Source organism: Asparagus officinalis, chromosome 1, assembly GCF_001876935.1.
Source record: "Asparagus officinalis chromosome 1, Aspof.V1, whole genome shotgun sequence".
Taxonomy (NCBI): domain Eukaryota; kingdom Viridiplantae; phylum Streptophyta; class Magnoliopsida; order Asparagales; family Asparagaceae; genus Asparagus; species Asparagus officinalis.
The window spans coordinates 18,470,507-18,483,014 of NC_033794.1; the positions used below are offsets into that span (position 1 = coordinate 18,470,507).

The 12,508-nt window shown below is 38.3% G+C and overlaps 2 protein-coding genes across 2 annotated transcripts in view; both read right to left on the bottom strand.

Annotated features, from left to right (window-relative positions):
- LOC109820096 (pyruvate kinase, cytosolic isozyme) overlaps nucleotides 2,030–12,508 on the bottom strand; it is a 19,806-nt gene continuing 9,327 nt past the window's right edge. Inside the window, exons 2-3 of the mRNA XM_020386170.1 lie at nucleotides 3,832–4,293; nucleotides 2,030–3,239 (exon numbers count right to left, since the gene is read on the bottom strand). Coding sequence (XP_020241759.1) covers nucleotides 2,427–3,239; nucleotides 3,832–4,293 — 1,275 coding nt within the window. The 3' untranslated portion in view covers nucleotides 2,030–2,426. The remainder of the gene's footprint in view (nucleotides 3,240–3,831; nucleotides 4,294–12,508) is intronic.
- LOC109820106 lies at nucleotides 7,872–12,413 on the bottom strand. The gene is made up of 2 exons (XM_020386182.1): nucleotides 11,056–12,413; nucleotides 7,872–8,827 (listed from the first exon to the last, which is right to left on the bottom strand). Exon 2 carries the CDS (start codon nucleotides 8,823–8,825, stop codon nucleotides 8,115–8,117), a length of 711 nt encoding a protein of 236 aa, XP_020241771.1. The 5' UTR covers nucleotides 8,826–8,827; nucleotides 11,056–12,413; the 3' UTR covers nucleotides 7,872–8,114.

Sequence of the window (12,508 nt, forward strand, 5' to 3'; positions counted from 1 at the left end):
AATAGCTTATACATAATTTTTTATTTTATTTTTTAGGCTTTTTATACCATAAGGAAGTTTCAGAGAATTTGAATTTTATCAGAGTAATTGATCCATCAAATTCAGATACAGATAGCACTTACAGATACCTGCAGAAGTTAAAGCTGATTCGGATATTAGAATTATTTCTTAATTCAGATATTAGGATATTTTTCCTGTGTATGCTCTGTTTACACACCTAACAGATAGTGTACTTCATAAACTGTTTTCTACAGTCACTAAAGAGATGGTAATGGATCAAAATTTTTGATCAACAAGAATGCACAATGATGCTATATAAGAACCTAAGGTCAACATATACATGAGTTTACTAGATCGTAAAGCGTATGAGAACATTACAAACGTTGTTTGCTGATGGTAGGGGGTAAGTGATCCATCTGTGATTTACGTGTGAATTTGGATCCTCGCATATGTTGATGTTTTATGTACATCAAGATAGAAATCTCGCCCTCGTAATATATCATATGCAGATGTAACATCCATCAAATAGAACTAACATCACAAATTGTGTACAGTATGTTCATTCTTAGTTTATAGGTAGAATACTAGTGACCATGATGTAGTCGATATCAGATAGAACATTTGGTAAGAATCACCCAACGGATGGTCGATCATAGTTTTTTGAGTTTGAGCTAAATTATCAGCTCAGTCTCCTTATTATTTCTCTCTATATGAATGAACATATAAAGACATATATTTCACAATGTGGATGAAATTGGAAAAACCCTTGTTATTGAAACAGAGGCCTTTTTTAAGGGAAATGATTGACTGTATGGCTTGAACAATCAATTTACATAAGCATGCAAAAAATTATTTTATATAATTGAAACTTATCAATTAAGTCGATAATGAAAAAAATATATCATTGACTCATCCAAGCAAGTAATCAGTTTAATAATCCTTGTAGAAAAGCATTTTCGCGATATAAAGTGATGAATAGAGTAACAAATATTTAAACCACTCATGGAATATGAAATGCGTTACTAAAAAAAGTAGAACAAGTTGCTGTTGTTGTTGTTGTTGTTTTTTTCTTGTAAATGTGCATTGAATTTCTTGGTCAAGCAGGAAAATATAGTATTAGGAATAGATATCTCCAAAAGAAAACAGAGATGGATTCAACATTACCTAACACGTATGCAGTAAAAATAATTCTAAAATGAGTTAATTTCCATACTACATGAAAACATAACCTAGATGGTAGAATGGGGACATAAGGATGTCAAAAATCATGTATGAGCAAGTTAACATAATTAGTGTGCATCTCCAATAATCAACATTACAAACAAATCTATGACCGCGTAGATTTCTTCTTAAAACAAACGAAAATGGCAGCTGTATGAATAACAAAAATTTCAGCGATTTCCAGTCCATTAGTTAACATTTTCTAGGCTAGTGATCAAGAACACATCCTATTAAGAGAGAACAAAATAATACCTCTAAACAAAGGATTCCAGAGTCTTGCACCGTTCCAAACCTCTCTTCAATCTCTCAGTAAAAACTGCAAAAAACATCAAAAAAAGAGAGGATAAGTCGAAATAATTCCACTTAAAATGAGAGAGATTATTCATCTAATTGAGGTTTACCTCACCTCGAAGCACGGCAACGATGAGATTTGATAATATAAGATAAATTTGCGAAGAAAAGGGAAAATGGTTGTTACTTAAGAAGCTTAATATCATTCTTCAAACAAATAAAAATAGCCGATAAAAATATCCCCGCTGGTGGCTGGAGCCTTAACTCAAAAGGCTAAGAATTGATTTATGTCTGCAGCACTTCTATCCCTCAATTTCTAATTATTAGCCACTGCAATAATCTGTGCAAACAAAAATGAGTAATATACTGTTACAGAAGTAGACATAGTTTTTTTTTTTTAAATACAGTGTCATCGTCGACTAGTTGTACTTATAGTGTTTGTTTTGCATAATATGTTGGGGTTTTGAACGGAAGTAATAATTAAAACCTCAACGCAGTTTAAAGGACATCTACCAAGAGCGGTAAAACAAACAATATATAGTAGCCTACAAACAGCTCCACCAATTATAGAAACCCCCAGCATACTGCTGCCGTTGCCATTAAAATTTACAAAAAAAACAATTATTCTCGCCATTTTCGCAACGTTCAGCTAACCAAACGACTTGGTTAACAGCCTGAGGCTACAACATTCTTTAAGAACGAAATAAACTGGAAACAACACCCAGTCCACGGCATTGCCAGCTAACCAACCAGCTAGATCTGGGCTCATCAAAACCAATTCACTATACCTTACAGATTCAACAATAAAATGATTTCCCTTTAATTGGAGTCCTCCCTCTCCAATACCCTGCACTTTATGTATTAACCGTGCGCTTAGGAAATCAACAACTAAACAGCAAGCATAATACAATCCATCACTTCACGATGCAAATCTTGATGACTGAAGCAATACCAATCCTGTGCAGCGCAACAACAGAATCCCCTGGCCTGCACAGTTTCTTCTTCACCGCCGACCTGAGCGCCGCCTCCAGTATCACCTCTGTCGACTCTGCATCCGTAGCCTTCGCTGAACCCTCAGCCAGCAACGGTATCAGCCCCCTATATATCAAGCTATGCCTCGAGGGCGACTCATCGCTCACTGACCAATCAAAAAAATCAGTAGTCAGTACAGGAACAACGACAGACAGTATAGGCACTGATGGCCGATACTTTGCCACAAGCTTCGCAGTCGTCCCTCCTCTCGTCAGCACGACGATCAGCGTCGCCTGCGCTCGGTTCGCCGTCCGCACCGCTGTCGACGCCAGGCTCTCAAGCGGACTCATCGGAAGCGGGGCACACCGTATCATCTCCTTGAAGATAGCATTGTAATCAAGAGAGGATTCGGCCTCGATGCAGATTTTGGCCATGACCTTGACGGCGATCTCAGGATAGGCCCCAGCAGCGCTCTCGCCGCTGAGCATGACGCAGTCGGTGCCGTCAAGGACAGCGTTGGCGACGTCAGTGGCTTCAGCGCGGGTCGGGCGAGGGGATTTGATCATGGACTCGAGCATTTGTGTGGCAGTCACCACAGGTTTACCAGCAAGGTTGCATTTGTAGATCATCATCTTTTGCGCGAGGAAGATTTTTTCGACTGGGATCTCCATGCCAAGATCACCACGAGCGACCATGAAAGCATCGGTTTCCTTTAGGATTTCGTCAAAGTTTATCACACCCTCCTGGTTCTCCACCTATAAAAACAAGATGGAACGATTAGATAAGATTCTCATACTGAATACTTCCCAAAGAAACCGTGGTTGATAATATAATCTTCCACAGCTAAAATAGAAGAATCTTCAAATTTTGAGATCCTTGGTATGAAAACAAAATGTATCAAGCACTGGAATCGTAAGTTTTAATATGGAAGCGGCTTTATATTCCTAGGACATAACGAGTTTTGTCATGTTCACTACTAAACAAGTAATGATAATCAGTTTGATGCTCCATACTGATGCTCCACTCTGTTCATTTTGATCTGTTCATTTTGATCTATATATGTCTAAAACGGACTACGAACAAAAAATAGGCATATTGACTTCTAATTATGAAACAAGAATTAGAAGTTTTCGAACATCAATTTTTTTTTCATTTATAAATGTTGTAAGATATGTATCATGGTTAATGTAACGAAACATCCCTTAGAATTACTAGCATAATTATGCCTAGGAGTATCAGAGCCTCTGCCTTTGTGTTTGTATTTTTGCAAGAGGACATCCGTGTACGAAAACATTGAAAAATGATAAAACCATGAAAAAATGATGAAACGAAGGGAGGAAACGATACCTTTGACATCAACTTTATGTGCTTCGCATGAGGACCCAAGACCTGACGTACATTGACGAGATCAGAGCCTTTTCTCACAAACGAGAGAGCAATAATATCAATGTTATTGGGAACACCCCACTCCAGTATATCCTCCTTGTCTTTGTCAGTCAATGTTGGAAGATCAACCACAATGCCAGGTAAATTAACATTTTTCCTCTCACCAAGCATAGCAGTGTTCTCACAACGGCATCTAACTGTTCCACCAGCTGGATCACATGAAAGTACAGAGAGGGTTATAGTTCCATCAGCACACAAGATGGAGTTTCCAGGCTTCAAGTCTACAGGAAGTTTCTTGTAACTCATGGTAATTGTTTTTCCATCACCCTTGAGGCTGTAATCAGTGCTCACTGTTATCTCTTCGCCCTTTTTAAGTTGGACGGGTTTTCCATCCTTCAGGAAGCCTGTGCGAATCTCCGGTCCCTGTGAATAGAAAAAGGACATATTTTAGCCAGTTATAGTAACAAAGAAAAAATATTGTAGATGGTGCTAACAATAAAAAGATGTTACTCTTAGAACTCAATGTATAATCTCTTCTGAAGGATAAAAAGGCTCGGTTTTTACATTCAAAACATATCAGTGCCTGCTATAATCGATGATCCAAGGAATGAACATCACTGCTTTTGATAGTGCTGACAGTAACCAAATCAGTCAGTAAACATCCTATCCTCCACTCCATGGAAGAGGAGGAGAAGAAAACCCTCGGACATCTCTAGCTGACTTAGTAGGTTAATTCTCACCTTGAATATGAATAGCCTAAAATCAGATGGACTTTATCGTAAATCAGAATAAGTGCACAACTCAGACATTGCACTATTTGCCATGTCATTGTCGTTCTGTACTATATGTACTATTTCAGAACTTTATGTGTCTATGAGTTGCCTTATGTTGTTCCAATATCCTTACCCTTTACTTCTTAGATAATCAATAATAAAATACTGTGAGATATAAAATTATAACCCCAACCCTCACCACAACTTCGGGGTTTTGGTGTAGTGCCAAGGGCTTTAAGATAGAATCAGAGCAACGCAACCCACGTTTCGATCTTGTTCCTCATGAATTTCTAAGGGCCTGTTTGGTTCACCATGGACTAGGAATAGGATTAGGAATCCTATTTAATTTATGGATTCCAACCTAATCCATAAAAATTTTATAGACAAGTTTGAGATTTATGGAATCCCACTTTTTTTGGTTTTTAATGTTTGTTTCACCCAAAGGATTAGTAATCCTACTTTTATAGAATTGTTCCAATTCCTAATACCAAGTTTGGTTCAATGAGGCAAATTTTTTTGGGATCGTCACTGTAGCAACGGAAATAACCACCAAAAAAACAGATTTTCTTGCATCAACCACTGTAGCAACGGCTATTTAAGCCCCCAATTGCTTATTTCCAGCCTTATAAACACTGTAGCAACGGTAATAAGCCCAGGAATCAGAAATTGCAAGCATCAAGCACTGTAGCAACGGTTGTTTATAGTAATCACTGTAGCAACGGCTACTACAAGGGGTATGGTGTCTATAAATACACCTTGAGGCCTCACATATAATCCCATCTTTCTCATTTTTCAACCCAAGAAAAATTCCCAAGCTCTTCAATTTGCTGCAGGATGATATCAGAAGGGTGCCATGCTAATTATGAAGTTTATTGCGACTGCAATCTCCAAACACCGATGAAAGTGTGCAAGAATGGAAAAAATAAGGGTAGGTGTTATTGGGGGTGTGCAAAATTCCCAAATAAAGAATGCAATTTTTTCGAATGGGCTGAAGAAAGAGGAGAGTCATCAAGCAACCAAGGAAGCTAATATGTCAAAGAAAATAGGTACGGAGATAAATATATCTTGCAATCAAAGAAGCTGAAGAAAGAATTGAGACTTGTCGAAAATCAACTACTAGCTTGGAAAATTTCGGCAATTTTCTTAGCAATTTTTTGTGTTATTTTAATTATTACAAACTTCATGTCATGTACTTGTAATTGCAAAAACTATTGAGGATGTAATAAAAACTGTTGTTTGACTTGGGTACAAATTCTAATTGATATTGTATGGCTCAGTAATAGATCAACTTGTCATCATTGATTGCCCCACCTATAACTTACATGTTTATTACAGATTGCATTATAAGGATGAATTGCCTCGCCTAGACATTGTCAATTCAATGTAGGCTGCAATGTCATCCCCTTTTGCCTCATCTGGATATAATAAACAATGTAAGTTAGATTGCATTCTCAGTAAACGCTAATCATCACCATTGCCAAATATCAAGTGCAAGGAGCTACACAAGCTGAAAACCAAACCGCAAATTAATCCACAGGCAAGGAAAACCAAAACAGCTCCCACAAAGCAGCAACCCCCATTACAGGATCTACACAAGCTCTGAACAAAACAGAAACAAACCCAGGGGTCAAGAGCTACACAAGCTCAGAACCAAAAAACAACAAACCCAGCAGCAAGGAGGTAGACAACCTACAACGAAAACAGCAACAACCCAGGGGTCAAGAGCTACACAAGCTCAAAAGAAAAAAGCAACAAACCCAACAGCAAAGGAGGTAAACAACCTCTGTCAAAAACAGCAACAAACCCAAGTCACAGGAGACAAACAAGCTCAGCACAAAACAGGCACAAACCCACCCAGCAAGGAGCTACACAAGCTCTGAACAAAACTTATTCAAACCAAGGGTCAAGAGCTACACAAGCTCTGAACAAAACATAAACAAACCCAGGGGTCAAGAGCTACACAAGCTCAAAAGAAAAAAGCAACAAACCCAACAGCAAAGGAGGTAAACAACCTCTGTCAAAAACAGCAACAAACCCAAGTCACAGGAGACAAACAAGCTCAGCACAAAACAGGCACAAACCCACCCAGCAAGGAGCTACACAAGCTCTGAACAAAACTTATTCAAACCAAGGGTCAAGAGCTACACAAGCTCTGAACAAAACATAAACAAACCCAGGGGTCAAGAGCTACACAAGCTCAGAAGAAAAAAGCAACAAACCCAACAGTAGCAGCAAAGGCAAGGAAAACCAGCAGCAGCAGCAAATGCTGCACAAAGCAACCAGCAGCAGCAACTGCTGCACAAAGCAACCAGCAGCAGCAACTGCTGCACAAAGCAACCAGCAGCAGCAACTGCTGCACAAAGCAACCAGCAGCAGCAACTGCTGCACAAAGCAACCAGCAGCAGCAACTGCTGCACAAAGCAACCAGCAGCAGCAACTGCTGCACAAAGCAACCAGCAGCAGCAACTGCTGCACAAAGCAACCAGCAGCAGCAACTGCTGCACAAAGCACAAAACAGGCACAAACTAGCAACCAGCAGCAGCATGAGTTGCAGAAAGCTCAAAACATGAGCTCACCCAAACTGCAGCATCAGCATGAGCTGCAGAAAGCTTACCTGATATCAAAATATAATCGGAAAATTCAAAGAAATCAATGATCATTCCACGACCTTACCTGCAACAAAGATTGCAAATATACCAATTCATCAATCCCACACCGACATAGATGTTCTTCAGAATGAAAATACAAATTGCAACATTAATAGTTTGCAATAAACACAACAATATCCAGAACGTAATATAATCGAAACCCAAGTAACTAGCTATCCGGCCAACCTTGGTCGTTAACTAATTTTGTGATGTACCTCTGTTGACCTTCCTTAGATTTAATGAAAAACCTCCTACCTTCACGTTCATTGTCATATAAATGGTCTAAAACCCTATCGAGGAACTCCTCGGAATATTCAGACCTATGTTCCTTCAACGCTGTGGCCAACTGCTCAGTCCAGTGTATAACGTGTTGATTCCTCATTGACTGAGACATGGACTCAACAAAGGCACACATCATTTCCTCTTCACGATTAAATTTTCTGGTTTTTTTGCTAGATGATGAAGTCGTGTTGTCTTTACTCTTAGTCTTATATCTAGTGGGTTGTGGTTGGTTAACAGCACCAGAACGTGGTGCGTTGCAAGCATCAGACTGTGGTTCAGCTTCACTCTCCTCTAGAATCTCGCAATCATCATCGGGAATAGGTATGGACCTACTAGACCCAATGTTAGCGTACACGGGTCTAACAAAATCACCCTTGGCTTGATCATCACCCATGATAACTTGTAAATTTTTGAAGTGAGGAAGGGGTTTGTTTATGTATGCTTTGTACTTAGAATTGGATTTGTCCTGCAATAATAAATACTTATAAATCCAGAGAATCAAATGTATTAAATTGAATGTGACAAGATAGATGCTGAATTGTTATACCTGGGCCCAAGATTTCAAGGTTTCCTCATCCAATGTAATCATTTTACTTGTTTCATCCCACCCAGCACCACTTATATCAAGGCAAGCTTTCATGTCATTGAATTTGTTCCGCAAACATTTCAAGTGGTTAATGACATGCAGGTGAGTGAAATCAGTCCTGAATTGCATGTTGATTTTCATGGCAGCCATTTTATAAGCTTCAGCCTTGAAGTTCTTGTCTGGCTTCATGCCATCCAATGCTAAATCTGCAAGATAAGGAATAAGCACATCATCGTGCTCTGGAAGCCAAAACTTATTAGCCACGCCTCTTGAGTTCAACCTGGTACACGGAACTTTTTTTTTGTGTGCTAATCGTTTCCCTCTTTTCAATGGCGAAGTGTGCTCCGCCCCATCAACGTCATGAATATCCTTTCCAACTGAATCACCAGTGTTTGGTGAAAATTGATTAGGTCCACTACTTTGAGAACTGGCTGTGGGAAACATCAAACCTTGTGGACTGCCTAACATGCTCATGTATGACATTGGCGGCTGTGTCATCCCACCATAATTACCATCCCATGGTGGGAATGGTGAGAAAGTATGCTGAGGTGAGGTGAATGGCTGTGGTCGAACAGGCATGTAGTTCATGTTAATCCCTGATGTAGGACTTGGCATTGCATTCGAATGAGAAGGCACGCTTTGCTTATCTGCCGGATTGTTAGCCATACCTAATATATTTTGTAAGCATAGCCATATTAACAATAAAGAAATATAAAACAATATGGGATATGTATGCATTTATCAAGGAATATATGAAACGATGATATTTCTGGTTCAAACAACATAAAAAAAGAGCAACCGATAAAAGTAGTAATGTTTTGGTACAAGCAAAAAAACAATAAACAATATCGATGCGAACAGTATTTTAAAATTCACCAAGTTATTACATAGCCATAGGACAAATACTACACTAAGTTAAACCGCTCTCCATTGTGTTACCACCATTGTACTTTGCACAATAATCCACCCACATCGCCCAAGCAATTTGATCTCGCATCTCCTTTCATTCATTTCTTACATCTTGATCCTCTCTTTGTGTCCTACTTTGAGTATAGTCCATCACATTTGATTCGTCCTCATTTGTCTCTTCCCCAGTATCTTCATCAATTTCAACATTTTCATTTAAAATATCATCATCCGGATCCTCCAAGGCAATAAAGTTGTGCAACACAGTACACGCTAGTACAATGTCCACTTGAGTGGGAAATGGATAATTCGGCTTCCCCGCAAGAATTTTAAACCGATTCTTCAGTATCCCAAATGTGCACTCAATTTTTGATCTTAAAGATGAATGCCTTAAATTGAACAACTCCTTCCTATTCTTTGGTGTCCTACCGGTGTGCTCTTTTAAATGATATCGGACACCGCGATACGGGGATATGAAACCTGGCATTGTGGTGTATCCAGCGTCACATAGGTAATATTTACCTACATTAATTAAACAGTATTTTAAAATCTCAAATATTGCCAAGTATTTAATATATTATTCATAATATGCACAAGTGAGAATGAATACCATCGTAAACTCGGAGACCGTAAGGCTGTGGCCTAGACAGGGCGTCTTGTAATACCCTATAATCATTTGCTGCCCCCTCCCAGCCAGCCAAGACATAAGTAAATAGTTTATTGGGGGTGCAGGCTGCTAAGATGTTTTGGGTGACCCCTTTTCGCCCTCTAAACCGTGCAACTAGGTCACTGGGTAACACCGCGTCGACGTGTGTGCCATCTATCAAACCAATGCAGTCCTATAAAAAATTATAAATTATACATAGTTAAATAAAAAAAAGTTTCTTTGGAAAATTATTAAGTTGTATGTATTTAATTTACCTTAAAGTACGGAAAATAATTTGAGTTGTTTGCAATCTCCTCGGGAACTTCTTTTGGGGCTTGCTTCATGTACCGATCACGTAATCCATTCATTGCAGACAAGACTTTATTGAAATACCTGCTCACTGTTTCCCCTGATCTTATGAACTCAGTTCTTATTATTCTATTTTTAGTTTTGTGCCCAATAATACTCAAGAACATAGCAAGTTGTTCTTCAACTTGAACGTGTCTCGTATCTTTTAATAAACCGTTTGCTTTCATTACTTCAACAAGTTTAAAAAATGCCCTCGGTCTCATTCTAATATAAGATTGGCAGCTATCTTGATAACCCTCCAATACACGTCTGAAATGAGCCTCTCTACAACTTATTTTCCTGACCCTTTCTTGCGGCGAACATTTTGGTATTCTCTTGCGCTTAGCACGCATTCTCAAAATACATGTTACCAAAGTGACCACGGCGCAGACAGCTGTATTAGCACACATCCTCTTCAATTCTTCCTCATCTTCCATATCCATCTACAACCGTTTTAATATTATCATACAGTTACAGCTTAAGATGGCTACTTATTTCTTGTAAAAATTAAGTAGATAATTGATACAAATATTTATTTCTTTTAAAGCAAGAAATCTAATTGCAATAATAAATTATTTTAACTAATGTTGCATTCCATCTCACACAATTCTAAACAAACAAGATAGACCCAAAACAAACAAACTATATGGTTAGATCACTAATAATTTACACGCACACAAAAAAATTAAATAAAGTTAAAAAAACAGCAATTTAAGTTCTTAAAATACTGATTTGAAACATATTATGAAATTAATCTCGCCCAAATCGGATATCCGCATGAAATTAATGTACCTAACAACCTAATTCTTGCAAATTTACAAAAAATCCACTACACAGAGACCCGCATGAATTATTTTGCTGTAATATTATGAAATTAATCGAACAAATCATTGAAATTGCTGTGTGTGCCTCTATTTCTCATATGCTTCAAAATTAAATTAAATTTTTCAAATCACTGGAAAAAATGGACAAAGTAAAAGGAGGAAATTTTTATACCTTACTGCAGAGGGGAAAATGCCGACGTTCAAGCTCGTGGAAATCAAGAAGATCCCAACCCAAGTTGAAGAAGATCCCAACCAGAAGGGATCACCAAGAATCGAAGGCAAGAAAACCAGCAACAATCTCGTGGAAATCAAGAGCTAGGGTTTCGAGAAAGAGGCCCGACCCCAAGTATCATCGTAGACGAAGAAGCGCGGGAGCAGAGGCGCGAGGAAGAGGGCGATTGAGGCGGGAGCGGCAGAGCGATTCCAGATCTAGGGATCGAAAGCGTGAAGCCAGGAATCGGAATCGACAAGGAAGCTCAAGTGTCAGAAATCTCGCCCAAATCGGAAGCAAATGCTCGGATTTGGGTTTCTACAAAAAAGGACAACTGTAGCTACTGTGTAGAAGATGTAATCCCAAAAAATTTTGCTGAACCAAACTCCAGAATAGGATTCACAAAGAATCCATAATTTACGAAAATGCCACTGTCAGAACCCAATTCCTAATCCTATTCTATAAAAGCCTGAAACAAACAGGCCCTAAGTGGATTTTAAAAAATTGATACTCATGCATGAGTCCAGGTTTTTGCGCTAAAAAAGAGCCATCGATCTGCGAGGGCATGTTACAATATTAAAAATATAAGCCTCACCACAACTTCGAAGTTATTGTGCAATGATAGGGATTTTAAGAAGTAGCATTATTAATTTCCAAAAAATGGAAATTTGTTACATTCAGTAAGACTTTCACACATCTAGTAGAGAACCAATATCGAATTAGACATTGAAAAGAGATACAGTTTTGTTATTTACATTAGTGTGTTTCTTAGCTTCACATGTTAAAGGCACTAACAAGATATGGTTCAGCTACAAAGCCTCTAACAAGATGAAGTATTCGATGTCCTTAGCATGTTTCTTCCATAAATCATACTCTAAAACTATCGAAACATAAAAAATAACTATACAAGTTAAAATATGTACATAAGACATGTATAAGCAGACAGATTTTAGAGGATACTGCATCCAGTAGTCATGTCCAAGATAGAACATGAGACATCCACATCCACTTCCACAAGTTATTAACTTAGTGGTCACGTAATAGCACTAGAACGATGTGGAACATCTCAAGGATAAGCAACCATGTTTGATTGTTTTCTGATACTTTTAGTACACCAACATGCAAAATAGAAGGTTAATTTATGATAGGGGTCTTTGCCTTTAAACCCAAACTTTTATCTTCATCTAGTTTTAAACCCACTTACCTTTATCTATATCTATAAACCCCAAAATGCTTTTCTTTTTTCTCTTTAAGCCCAAAATATTAAATACAGCTTATTCTATACAAGATTTACAAATAATTATAATTATAATAAATAAATAAATAAATACTCCCAAAATGCCCTTGTCTTCCTTTTACTCCGCTACCCTTAACTCACAACTCATTCTTCTCCCTCTTCTCACCCTCTCCACTC

What these genes read in the sequence shown, in the direction of transcription:
- LOC109820106 (XM_020386182.1), bottom strand. Translation starts at nt 8,825, where the DNA reads ATGGCTAACAATCCGGCAGATAAGCAAAGCGTGCCTTCTCATTCGAAT.